Source organism: Fukomys damarensis, unplaced genomic scaffold, assembly GCF_012274545.1.
Source record: "Fukomys damarensis isolate Sample0158 unplaced genomic scaffold, DMR_v1.0_HiC HiC_scaffold_32, whole genome shotgun sequence".
In the NCBI taxonomy this organism is placed as follows: domain Eukaryota; kingdom Metazoa; phylum Chordata; class Mammalia; order Rodentia; family Bathyergidae; genus Fukomys; species Fukomys damarensis.
The window spans coordinates 43,925,003-43,938,416 of NW_022900944.1; the positions used below are offsets into that span (position 1 = coordinate 43,925,003).

A 13,414-nucleotide genomic window follows, 5' to 3' on the forward strand; every position below is an offset into this window, starting at 1 on the left:
ACTGAGCACTGGGGAGAAGAAAGACAAACAGAAGACAGGTTAAAATCAAAGGAAATCGGCTAGGTTGGATCGGGACCGAGGCAGGACAGTAAGCACACTGATGAACTCACTGCTGAGAACAAGTCGAACAACACCCCAGCACACTTGAGAATTTCACAGTGAAAACAAGAATCCAGAACCTGAGTTCAGAGCAGAAGGTACTGCCTGCGACTCAGACAGAGCAAGGCAGTTACGGCCCAGTGTGCCCGGCAACGGGAGACAGTTACAGCAGAGAACTGGAAGGTGGGGATGTCACAGAACGCCAGGAGCCCCCGCCTTCCAGCTGCCCGGGCTGTGCTGACACACAAGGCCCCTGGTCTCTTTGGAAAGGCACATGCCTGCGACAGACAGAGCAAGGCAGTTACGGCCCAGTGTGCCCGGCAACGGGAGACAGTTACAGTAGAAAACTGGAAGGTGGGGATGTCACAGAACGCCAGGAGCCCCCGCCTTCCAGCTGCCCGGGCTGTGCTGACACACACAGCCCCTGGTCTCTTTGGAAAGGCACCACTGATGCGTACCCTTTCCCCAAAACCCTGAGCGTATTTCCCAGCGTTCACCCTTATGTATGGATAATACCCTCAAAACACAAACCGGTTCCTTACAGATTAAATCTTCAGCAGGGCCGAAGTCATCTTACTACCTCTTTACCATGTTTCTTACCGAAGTGAAAACTAAACGATGCAAATGTAGGAATAAAAACGTATCATGATCTTCTGAATGTTCACCGCTATTTCTAAATCACTGAAATGTACAGAACGAAGACCAGTACGTAACACCAAGTGGATCTATCAGGAAAGCTGAAAACTGTTTACGTCCTTTAGTGATATCATCCTTGCCACATTTCATTTTTATGTTGGCTTCCTTCCTCTCCCTGACACACTGTTGGCTTTTCACTGCACCTCAGTTAAATTTCATATAACTTAACTCCACCTCTCCTCTCAGATGGGCGGCTTTTTGTTGTAGTTTTAGCCTCATTAAGGAGCACAGTAAACACGGGTCACTGAACATTGTATTCCAGCACCACAGGAGCTTTCTGCAAGTGTCACCCTGATCGAAACAGCCTAAAAACCTCAAATATTACAGGGCCATGACCCCTGTCCCACACCGAATTCTGCCCACTTCCCTTTCTGACCGAGATTGACCTTTCTGGAGATTCAGCACCCAACCTCACACTGTCCAGGCTCTGTAGTTCACATCTGCGTGGCTTCTGTTTCGGTTATTAGGTAAACTTCACCTGTGACAGGAAACCAGGGACGGGACCCACGTGAAGTGTGTGTGAGCCCTCATCCGTGGGACGCTCTGGAGAGATTCTCCAGGGTCCTTTCATCCTAAATCTTCAGGAGGCAGAGAGCCCAGGGCTGTGCCCCGTCACCGGCCTCTTCCCTTTCTCCGGGTGGGCTCAGCACTGTCCATGACAGGTGTTGTTACCGACAGTCCTGAGTCCTCAGCGACCCTGGTGCAAACACACGAAGCTCCTCTCAGTAAGGGCTGCCCTGCCCACATCTGTGTCCCCCATGTAACCATCAGTGCTTCAGGCACAGGGCCGCAAACGCAGTGCCTGAGCTGAACTCCTGCAGATCCAAGCTCTGGAGCTCGGCAGAGCTTTTATATCTGATGAGCATGGAGGGGGCAACAAGACCAGCCCTGCAGGGGCCTTAGTTTATGTTCATTTAGTGAAATAAAACTCACTGTTTCTCTACCATCTGAGCATCAGACAACTAGGATTTTAGTCACACAGTCACGCCTATGTTTTCAATACAAACATAAAAATTGTTTTCAATCTTCCGTATTGTATACAGAATTTGAGGCTAAAATAAGTAGTACAATTCTCTGAACACGGCGAGTACTTATTTGACCTTTATTCAGGGATAAACTAGTGAAATGGAAGGATTATCAGAGGGACCGGAGGACGTCTTGATCGTGGGAACAATGACCTTGTCAGTCTTACTGAACTTACCTCCTCGTTTTTCCAGCTGACAGGAACACAGTCAGGGGACACTGATGCAGCCACCCTCATCCTCAGACCTGGGCAGTGAGTGGCTTTCAGTCGACTGGGAGCCCAGAGGTGGTGATCTGCTGAGAGGTCACAGTCATTACCTTCAGGCCGGTGTTGTAGCTGTGGGAAAAGTCAGACAGAGAATCAACACAAACGCTCGTGCAGTCCCACCCAGCAGCCGCTTCCCTGTCCACGGAGCCACGGTCACTGCCCATCACTGGCTGGTTTCCAGCCTGAGGGCTCTGGGGATGCTGGGGTTCATGTTCTCCCTCTCAGGGCTTTGGGTTCTTTCGGAAAGTCTTTCTGTTATCTAAACTCCCAAGTTTTGACACGGTAGGAAAAACAGAGCGAGTACCAAATACACAAGAGAGATGCTGCGGGCAAACTTTCACCCAATGCAAGTGGAGAAGGACAGGAGATCGCTTCTTGGCCTTTGGCTGAGATCAAATGAAGGACAGAAGAGTCTCAGTGGTTCTGAGGCAGGAGTTCCATCCCGCGCCTCCCAGTGTGGGAGCAGAACAGCTGAAGGTGAGCTTTCTACCTTCTCCTGCCCTGTTATTCCCGCTATGCTCGCACTCACCTGCCGGGCATCTACGATGGAGACAGCTCCAAATTCCAGTCCCAGTGGCCGGGGCCGGACCTCACGGTCTCTCTTCCGTCCTTGGACTGGGAGCCTCCAGGCCACATAATGCTGCTCTGAGTCCTGCCAGGGGAGGTCCTTGGCCAGTGCACGAACCCAGTGGGATCCCTGTCCCTCCCGACCACACTGCTCAGCTCAGGCTGTGCCTGGAAGGCTGGCGGGCACGCATCACCCTCAGCCTCCCCTCAGCTTCTCATCCAACTCGTCCTCACGCTAACCTTTTCCCACTCCGCCTGCTTCCCCACCCCTCGTCCACTCTGGGGACTCATCCTCCACTGGTGCTTTCTCTCTTCCATCGGTGCCTTCATTTCTGGTTTCTCAGGATGTGGGCTCAGCTTGGGCTCCTGCAAGACACAGATCCTTCTGTTGTTTCAGCCGCAGAGCCTGCGGTCGTTTGTGACAGCCCCTGGAGAAGAACATGCGGAGACCTCGCTCCAAGAATCCCTCATAAGGAAATCCTCCCTGAGCCTCCAGCCTGACTAGAGACCCCAAGTTCACTGCAACTCATATCACTGCGCTGGGGTCTCGGCCCACTGAGGACATCCTGCTCAGGACACCGTCAGAGACCTAAATATCGACAGAGGACACTCTACCCGAATGCCTCAAAAGTAACTCCATGGGGTCCAACAGAAAACTGACACTGGAACAGGATCTCACGTCAGCCCTGGGCTTCCGCTGAGGCAGAGTGTGACACCTGCAGCACCAAACAAGGCCCGAAGTGCCTGCCGGGAAGACTGAGTGTCTCCTGCCTCCTCTCCTCAGCACCCAGCATGGGGCCGGCACCCAGGACACTCAGTAACTACTTCCTCAGATCACAGGCATGGGGGGACTTCTGCAGGGCTGCTCAGAGGGGAATCTGAGGCCCCACTGGGCTGCAGGCCAACACTTCCGCACCGGCCGGACACCAGGCTGATGAGTTAGCCGGTTACCCTTCCCGGTGACTCTTCCCCATGCACACCGGTCATCGTGCTGAGCAGCCAGAACACGACCGTCACTCTTCACCACCCGAAATGCTTTGCTTTTCATTCTTTCTGAGAAAATCGGTTCACGTCAGTGTCACTGTCCCTCGGGGAGCACCAACCACCCTGTGAGTGCAGAGCCACGCTCACACCCTCCGCTTCCCCCTCCTGTGGGCTGACTGCAGCCTCCACAGAGGAGCAGAAGCGTGGGCTGTGATGTGCGCTCCCTGCTTCCCTCCCGGAAGTGACACGGCGCAGCCTTACGGAGCCTGGGGGACACCGAGACCAGGAGCCGCTCCCTGCGAGGCCCGGCAGCTCCGACAAGGCTCCCCGAGGTGGCAGAGACCGTCAGCCCCTGCTCCCTGCCCGAGACTTCTTCCTCATGCCTTCTTTCATTCTACAAGAACGACTTTCCTTCCACCACGCGCCCCTCTCGGAGCTTCTGCCTTCTGTTCACCACCCAGTCCAGACCAAAGCAAAGCTTGCTGGGGTTCACTTTTATCCACAAGGTGCTACTGGCCAGAGAGCTTTCGGACCCAGGCACATCCCAGGGGAGCAGCCCGCTTGGAAAGTGCACCTCCTGCCACTGCAGGACAGCAGTGCTGACAGCCACAGCCCGGCTCTTCAGGGCAAGGGACCACGCAGCAGGTTCAGTGAACAAAATTTCCCCAGGGCTGGGTCATTTAGGAAAACATGGCACTGATGGAAAGCAGCTTTCCAATCTAGAAGAGGAAAGGAAATGGTCAGAATCACAAGGCAAAGAAGTCAGCTGGCTTACCGTGCAGAAGGCAGGGAGCACGCGGTCTCTGTGATCTTTGTCTTTCTGGCGTCCAGTGTCCGGAAATGGGCAATGAGGGCTTCTGGGGCGTCCTAGGGACACACAGCCAGCCCAAGGTGAGACTCTAAACTTGTCATGAGGAAAAAGCCTTTGCCTTGTGTCAGTCTGATCAGACTGAGCTCTGGTCACATCTGCAAATCCTAACGTGCTCTGCGGAGTCTGAAATGCACAGACACCGACACATGGAAAAATCATTCAGTGCTCCCGAGTGTGACAGATTCAGAGCTTGAGCTGAAAGGCAGTCCGCTTGCAGGTGCCCATGCAGGCAGTACCCAGGGTGGTCTCATGACAGACCCCAGGCTCCCGAAGCGCCTTCCGTTCAGACAAGCCCACCTGACATCACCTCACCTCCAACCACCCTCTTGGCACCCTGGCCTGCCCACCTGGCCTAGCTGGCCTGGGACGTTCCCTTGATCTCCTCTCCAACTCTTACCCTTTTACCTCATCCAAGTTGAGAAATGGGGCCTGGCTTCCCTCCCTCCACCCTCCTCATTCCCCTCACCCTCTCCCTCACAGAGCTCTTGTCGCCACATTCTGCAGGCCTGAAGTTCAGATGCCCTTCTAGCACCGACAGACACTTCCAGAGGATTTCCCTCCTTCTCCAAGCCACACTGGCCTCTCATGGTTCCCTGGAACTGAACTGTCACCGCGTCCCTTCCCTATGCTTCTCCTGCCTGCCCCTCCGTCTCAGGCTGGGCATCAACCCTTCCGGGTTGGAGGCTCCACCGCAGGACACACTGCTTGCTACTGTAAAGTTCTGAAATACGTCACACACACACAGGAAGGTATCAGATGAGTGCAGGACAGCCTTCTGTACATCCTCCAGCTTAAGGAAGCCAGCGTCACCCAGATGCTGCTTGTGAACCCTCACATCTAAAGGAACCGCGATCTGGAACCTGGCGCTTACTATGCTTAAGTGCTTCTTTACACACTTATCACCCCTAAGCAATGTATAGGATTGCTCTACATTCTTCAGTTTCACTAAATGGCTCCATACTGCATATTCTCAAGCAACTTGCTTCCTGGCCCAGCAAGGCTCAGTAAACCACTCACTCACTTCTCTGACACAGGTTATTTATCCACCTTCCTGATGAAGACCATCTGCGTTAATTCCACTTTTGTTGTTCTTTTCATAAGTTCTTTCAGTACTCTACAGACTTTTTTTTTTGGTCCTCGGGATTCAACTCAGGACTTTGTGCCTGAGAGGCAGGCGGCAGAACCACTGAGCTAAATCTCTGGACCTCTACAGCCATTCTCGTGTCTGTCTCCTCGTGGAGACAGTTTCCCCAGTCTTTAGATGAGACTGCTGCACTGTAGCACCCACTCTCCTAGGAATGGACACACTGGCATCCAGAGTGGCTCCACCGCCTATGCGCTCACGGAAAGCACACAGAGGCGCCCGCCATCCCGCCCCTGCCACGTGGTAGGTACCTGATGGCCGTCCCATGGACCACCACATCCTAACACACAGCACACCGCCAGGCATACTCAAGACCTATTACTGCATAAACAGACCTTTACGGAAAGACCTGGAGGAGGGACTGCTGCAAGGTGAGGAGGGAGGATAGAGTGGGCTGGAATGAGGAGCAGCAGGGGAAAGGAGAGCAACCGTTTCGGTCCCGGCCCCCATCAGGCCACTGCCACGGTTAACCCCTCACACGAGGACAAGGAGTCCCACTCGGTCTCCTGCTGCGGGGAGGCTCCACTGGCACTTCCCAGATACAGACGGTGACTGCAAAGGGGAAGGATGGCGCCAGCTGTCACTCACTAGGACGAGACTCAGCACCCCCAACTCTCACCCCTTCCACTTCCTGCCAGTCAGCCCAGGAGCCCTCCAGTGTCCTCCACACTGAACAAAGCTCACCAGACTACGCCTGTGCACCGAGGATGCTTTGCTCTACTACTCTAAGGCCGTCACCCTGACCTTGGGGGAAGCCTCATAATCACCAGCACGGAGGCAGAGAAGCGGCAGGGCCCAAGTGGTACAAGTGTCCTAGTGGGTGACAGCCTCTCCAAGGTGACAATAAGCTGGAAGATGAAAATAAACCAGTCACAAGGAGTGTGATTGGGATAGAGCCATCCTAAGCAGAAAGAAAGAGGCAGGCCTGAGACAGCAGAATAAACGCGAGGTGGCTGGAGCAATGAGCTGGAGAGGAAGACAGAGAGCGGGGCAGAAAGAAGCTATCAACTCGGTGATTCTGTAGTAGCAAGATTCCCAGCTGCCTGCAAGATGCCTTGTGCTTCCCCAAAATCCCCAGAGCTCTGAAAAGATGGGACAATCACTCCCATGCTTAGGCTGCGATGTGACACGGCTTACTTTGAGAAAGGGACACACCTGTAATGCCAGGACTAGAGAGGCTGAGGCAGGAGGATCGCTGTGCGTCCAAAATAGCTGTGGTGGGTCCACTTCTCAAAAAAAAAGAGAGAGAAGAGCGTGATGGCTTAATCAGACCACCAGTGAGACTACCAGTGAACCTAAGGTTTGTTTTGCAGCGAATAAAGACAGTGTACAAAAGTGCAAGGCCAGATAGGCTCTCTTTCCAGCGAAGCCATTGTATGATTATCTAAGCGTCAGGCTCTACTGGCAGATGTGAAGGTGACTACAAGTGACAGTTCACATTGCGTTGTTGACTGCTTTCTTTGTGCCAAGCAGTTCTAGAGACGCCACGCAGACGGACCGACTCCTGGAGCCACACGCTAAGCAAGCAGGCCCTGCTGCTCTGCGGTCACCCAGCCAGCGCTGGTGGAGGTGGGACTCAAACCCAGAGCCTCTGGCCGCAGAGGCTGTGCGATGAGCTGGACAAGAAGCTCAGAGGTAAACCGAGTTCAAGGGAAAATCCAAGCCCCTTATCCGACGTACGGGACGAAGAGACGAGTGGCAGCAAGAGCGCAGGCAGAAGAAAATGGCCCAGACCTCTGGGTCGGGGACGCCTGGTCGGACTCAACTCACAGACGTCAGCGCTGTGCGACTCTGAGTAACCTGTCAGACTCTGACTCCCTCCCTGCCCGCCCCGGGCCCATCTCCTCCTCCTTCCGCGAGCGCCTTGACACCTTCTCCGTCTCGCTCTCGGAGGCCAGCGCAGTGCCATTTCTCGTCCCCGTCAGGAGCTCGGAACGAGACGCCCATCCCGGATGGCACAGAACGCGGGCGCGCGGAGGGCACCAACGCTCGAGGGCGGGGCCGGCGCGGCATGACGTCACTTCCGGCAGGCCCGGGCGGCTTCCGGCGCTGGTGCGCTGGGGTAGTCGTCGTCACTGCCTGCCTTCTCAGCCTAGAATCAGGATCCGCCGTCTTCCCAGCGGGGTTGCCCGGGGGAGAAGCAGTCAGGGGCCGCTGAGGAGGGTGGTAGTCCTCGGCCCCACCTCTGTCCTCTTCCCCGAGGACCCCCTGTGGCAGGACGCTCAGGGCCTCTCCCACCTTCCCCATCGTGCAGGTGTTCTGGAGCGAGGCTGCACACTGGCGAGCTCGCAGAGATGGCATGGAGGGGCCTTGAGGGGACCCTGCTCAGGGCTGGGGACGACCAGAGGAGGCCGAGTGCAGCGCAGCGTCCCTCCCGGGTCTGAAGGGCAGTGCAGGATCTTCGAGTCTCCCCGAGTCTCCCCCAGCCTGGCTGCCCACCGCTGTCGCCTAGGACTCCGTCCATCTCTAAGGGACTGGTGGACACATGGCCTCGCGGGTGGGTCGGAGGAACTGGGGACCCCGGAGAGGTGCTTGTTTTAAAATATTGAGCCTCAGGTGCCTGGTAGCAGCCCATTTTGGGATGTAAAATGTCGCGTTGTGCCGGATTAACTGCAGTGTCTGGGCTGATTTGCGAGGGACTGGTCACTGGTTAGAGCCTGTGAGTAAGTGCACATTTTTGTTGAGAGTATTCAGACTTGGAGCATGTAGTACACCCGGGGCTTGGCCCAGTCCCTTTGGGTCATCATCCTTGGTAGGATGGCTTTGTCCTTGGTAGGCAGGGCACCTGCCCACTCCGGGCGCCTTTATCTCTGTGTTATACTCTGGCTCCCTTGCCCAACCCCAAAGTGCCCGGCTTTGTGACCCAGGGCCTCCCACATCAACTGGAGATGGACAAGGGGGTCCCTTGTACCCGCATTCCTGAGTTATAAGACAGCGACAGCGGATCACTGCACCAAGCCTGGGCCTTCCGCGTGGCCACTCAGGCTTCCTGCCCCAAAGCCGGCCCATGGGCTCGGCCTGCCTCCAGTGCCCCAGTGCCGTGCCACAGCTGCGCGTGGACACCCAGGGCTCCTCACTCTCGCCTGACCATCCCTTCATCCTTTCCCACGTCCCTTCCCTGCTGCTTTCTCCAGGAACCTTCATAAGCCTCGTCCAGCAGTCCCTCCTGTGGTCTCTTGCAGAGGTTCCCAGGCTACAATGGGGAGGTTTGTGGCCCACGTGTGCGGGGACCGAGAGCAGAGCTGAGCCATCACCTCTTCCTGACAGCACCCACCTGCCTCCCACCTCAGGATCAATCAGGGACCAAGACAGAAACCCCGGAGGCCAAGCCTCATTTTGTCCTGAGCACCCCCCACCCCCCAGCTTACTTTTAGGCTTCAGCACATCCAACTTAAGGCCATCGAGTGGTTAAAACTATGACTCACACACGTAAGTTCAGTGCCATTCTATGATGGGCAAATTTATTCTGAGAACATCTGGAACAGGCACTGCCTCTGCAAGTAATGTGCAAAATAAACCAAGATGCTGAACTCCAATGCAGAAAGAGGCCTTTACCCCATGAGGGCAGTGGTTTCTTCCTAGTGTGAAGATGGTGGAGTGGCTGCTCAGGGCCCAGGGTGCAAAGCAGGAACCCAGAGCTGCTCAGGACACCTGCAGACTGGGCTGGGGCCAGGCCGGCTTCTGGAGCCACTTGTCCCGTCTCTAAGGAGCTCTGTAGGGCAGAGCCTGAGCTCTGGAGCCCAGCTGTGTCCCCTGCTATGTCCAAGGCTTAGGAAGTGGAGGAGTGCTCTTGCTCATGGGCTGGAAAGGAAGCAAGGAATCTGAGCCACCCTGGGGCAGGAGGCGGAGTTGGTCACAATCTGTCGAATCCCCTACCTGCCCTGCCTGGCCAGAAGTACCAGGAAGATGTCAGCTTCCGTGAAGATGAAATTCTTAACTCCCAGAAAAACTCATTCACTCTTTCCTTTCTTTTTTGGGGGTGGTGGTGGTGGTGGTACTGGGATGGAACCCAGGACCTTGTTGCTGAGCTACAATTCCCAGCCTTTCCATTTAAAGACAGGGTCTTGCTAAACTGCTAAATTGCTCAGGCTGGGTTTGAACCTTCAATCCTGCCTCGGCCTCCTGGTGTGTATGACCATATCCAGCTCCCGAAAAATCTCAAGTATTTGACTCAGTTTCCAACCTGTCCCTCACCCTCGTTCCCACTCCACAGATGAGGAAACTGAGGCTGAGAGTCTCTTTCTTCAGGTTACACAGCCAGGGAGCAGGACCTCAAAGCCAGGCGGGGCCGCCCCAAAGCCCACTCCCCCACAGGCCTGCTCCTCCGCAGCCAGACTTTGCTGGTGAAAGCTCACAGGTCTGGCTGGGTCTTTACCAGCCAGGCACAGTGCAGGCCTCCAGAGGGAGACTGGCTGGCGTCCATCCCACCACTGGGGATCTTCCCGGAGGACCCACCCTGTACTCTGGAGCCCGACAGGTGTTGCTTCCCTTCCCAGCTCCCAGGGCCGCGTGTGTTTGCAGGCTTTTCTGTGCTTGTGATGGGTGGAGACCTGGGTGCTGTGACGTCATGGCCCTGCGCAGGTGGCTCCTGTGCACACACGGCCCCTGCTGTGGTTCACTCACTCCCGCCTGAGGCAGAGCCTGCACTCGCCTGGCTCCTGGGGTCAGCCTCTGTACACTGTGTCCCCGTGCCCGGGGCCTCCCTTCCGTTCCCCAAAGCCCAGCTTGTCCCCTCGGGAACTCTGCTCCTCCCACTCCCTCTGCCCGGTGCTGATCCCCAGCCCATCCTCCCCGGCAGCACCTTCTGGTGCCCAGTCCTCAGGCTCCATGTCACCTCCTCCTGGGACCTTCGCTGGCCCCGTGGAGTTCTGTTCCTCATCCCTGTCACTTGCTCCACGACACCGGTGAGTCCGTCGCTCCACGATCTGCCAGGAAGGGACTTGGCCACATCTGTTCACTGTCTTGCCCTCCAAGGATGCCTGGCACGAAGTACGCAGCCAGGAACTGCTGCCTAGCAGCAGGGTGCCTGAGACCGCCCCTGCCAGTGGCCCTGATGGCATCGTTTGGCGGAAGTGGGGCGAGACAGACGAGACTTAGGGACATCGGAGATGCTAAGGTCTGGAAAGGCGAGTCGGCCCCTAGTGTGGCCTCGGGCTTAGGTCCCCGGGGGCACAGGGATGCGTCCACTTCTGATGTCAGGTGGAGTTCTGCAGTCACTAGGAAACTAGGAGGGAGTCAGATTCTGCCCGCGAGGAAAGCCCTACTCTGTCACCCCTGCCACCAGCATGTGACGAAAGTTACTAGGATCCCCAACTGCCTGCACCGCCCCCCAGCATCTCCCTCTCCCCACTTACCTGCCCGGTGCTTTATTGGAAGGGCCTCTGTTGTTCCTTCCTGGCTCTGCCACATACTTGGAGTCACCATCTACAACAAGAGGGAGGTGCCATCAGGGCCGGTGTGTCCAGCCCAGCTCCAACGCCCACCATGGCTCCCCTGGGCCTGCCAGGGGAGACACAAGTGCCTCAGCTAGGCCTGGTGAGCTGGGCCCAGGCCCCACCCCTGGATGAATCCATTTAGTCCCCTCCACAGGCCCTCACCTCATCAGGGCCCCGCCTGCATTCTGGCCTCACCGCCGGCCACACCGCCTTGCTTGTCACACCCACCAGCTGCAGGGACAGCCACGCTGCTCCCAGCCAGGAGCTTCTCACCCTTCCCTGCCTGCCCTCCATTCCTTTTCCTGAGGCTGAGCTTTTAGGCCCCCTTCTCAGGAAGCCTTCCTAGACAGCATGGTCCACGCTGTCCTCCTGATATCCAATATGTGACATCAGAACCTCTTACATAACCACTCGGGTGTCATTGGTGCTGGATTTCCTAGCTGTTCTTAGCTTCCTGGTGGAAGGTGCTGGGTGTTTCACACCTGCATCTACAGGCTGGACCTCCAGAACAGAAGGATGAGCAATGCTTGGTAAACTCATGGTGTAAATTCTTTTGGGGGTACTGGGAATCAAACTCAGGAGCTTGCGCTTGCCAGGTGGGCACGGTACCGCTGAGCTGTATCCCTGGCCCTGACTACTAAATTAGTCCATTGACTGGTTTGGCATAGTTCAGGGTGTGGATAATGAGAAGGCTCACACTGGGTGTGAGCGCTACCCGCCCTAAGGCCAGATACCCTGGACAGAACCTAAGGGACAGAAAGAGGCTGTTGCTGCTTACTGCTTGCTGCTTCACTGCTTTGCTGACTTCTGCCTCTAGTGAACTGTTTCTCCTCGGCAACACCCCTCTGCCGTGCCACTTGGCCTTGGATCCAGCTGACTGTGGACTGAAACCTGTGAGCCAAACTGTGAGCCAAAATAAACCTTTCCTCCTTGAACTTCAGGTGTCAGGTATTTTGTCTCTAATGAGAAAAGCAACTGAGACGAATACGTGCATGCATAGACACATAACAGACGATTAGATGTGCATGAGTGGGCAAGTGGTACATGGATGGAAAGAGAGGTAAATGTGTGGATGGTTGGGTGGATGGATGCACGAGTGGATGGGTGATTAGATGGAAGGGTGGGCGAGTAGGTGAATGAAGGGAGAATCGACTGGATGAAAGATTAAGTGGATGAATGAAGAATGGCGTTAGCCATCATTTCTGGTTCCCTAACGAAGGCAGGAAGGACGTGAGTGTGTCCAGCGCCACATTCCGGGATTCAGCACGAGCCCACGTTTGCAGTGAGGACCCCTTGGCTCACGCCTGTCCTGCCTGCTATGAGGCGATGGGGCTTCTGCTTCCCTTCCGACTCTTGGCTCCCATTTCCCTTTTACATCTCAGCTCTGGGGTTTTGTTTTTTCTTCTTCTCCACCCAAGAAATTCACACTCTTTTTTTCATGCCCTCTGCAAAGAAAGAACAGAAACCTGACCGCCTATGACTGTTGCTGACCACCTCTCATTTCCTAGCTCTCTCTGTGGCTTTGTACCTGAGATTTCAATCGTTCCCACAGCAGCATGAATTAGCCCCGCTGTTCAGGTGAGGGAGCTGAGGCTCGGGGAACTGAGGAAGCTGACTCCAAGTCACCCAGCTAGAAACACGGAGCTGGGCCGCAGTCAGTCTGCTGGCTCCAGTGTGCCTCCTGGCAGGGCAGGAAAGACTCTGGCAGTGAGGGGTCCTGGATGAGGAGCAGTGTGGCAGCAAAGGAAACCTGGCGGCCTCTTACTAGCTGCCTTGGGCCGGTAGCTTAACCTTTCTGTGCCTGGTTTCCTCCCCATGAAATGTGGCGAGAACCCCCATCTCTCAGAATTGGGGGGGATTGGAGAAGACTACAGTTCACGTCTGTGCGTATGTAGAGGCTCGCTTGTATTTAAAATTCTTCTTAAACCATTGGAGTCTCAGCGATATTTTTCTCATTTATTACATTTTTGACTCAATAGAATTTAAGCCAGACATGGCGCTACACGCCTATAATTCCAGCACTCTGCAAGGCTGAGGCAGGAGGATTGCAAGTTTAAGCCCAGGCAGGATAACCTAGGAAGACCCTATGGGGGGAAGAAGGCTTTATATTTTGAGAACTTGGTTTGCAGCCATATTAATTTATTAAAATAAATGGTTGTTGGACATTTCACCCATACGCGAGAGCGACGCGCGGGGATCGTCCGCCTCCTGGGCCGCAGCGGAGAGCGCGGTCTGACTTCGCCCCTTCCTCTGCGCTCCCCTGGCCCCTAGGGACGCACCTGTCACCCCCCACACGGCCCTGTCCTCCGCGCGGGCCGCGCGTCGCG

The 13,414-nt window shown here is 55.7% G+C and overlaps 1 protein-coding gene across 3 annotated transcripts in view; it reads right to left on the reverse strand.

The window, feature by feature from the left end:
* Positions 1-2,052: 2,052 nt before the first annotated feature.
* The window catches only part of LOC104858255, a 27,519-nt gene continuing 16,157 nt past the window's right edge, over positions 2,053-13,414 (reverse strand). The window contains exons 2-7 of one of the 3 annotated variants that reach the window (XM_033757809.1): positions 11,007-11,076; positions 4,413-4,504; positions 2,894-3,019; positions 2,616-2,738; positions 2,391-2,472; positions 2,053-2,155 (exon numbers count right to left, since the gene is read on the reverse strand). In XM_033757809.1, the coding sequence (XP_033613700.1) occupies positions 2,139-2,155; positions 2,391-2,472; positions 2,616-2,738; positions 2,894-3,019; positions 4,413-4,504; positions 11,007-11,076 (510 nt within the window). In that variant the 3' untranslated portion in view covers positions 2,053-2,138. Of the gene's footprint in view, positions 2,156-2,390; positions 2,473-2,615; positions 2,739-2,893; positions 3,020-4,412; positions 4,505-9,106; positions 9,454-10,486; positions 10,877-11,006; positions 11,077-13,366; positions 13,413-13,414 lie in introns of those variants that run through there. The other 2 variants (XR_004514941.1, XR_004514942.1) reach the window with 2 other exon arrangements.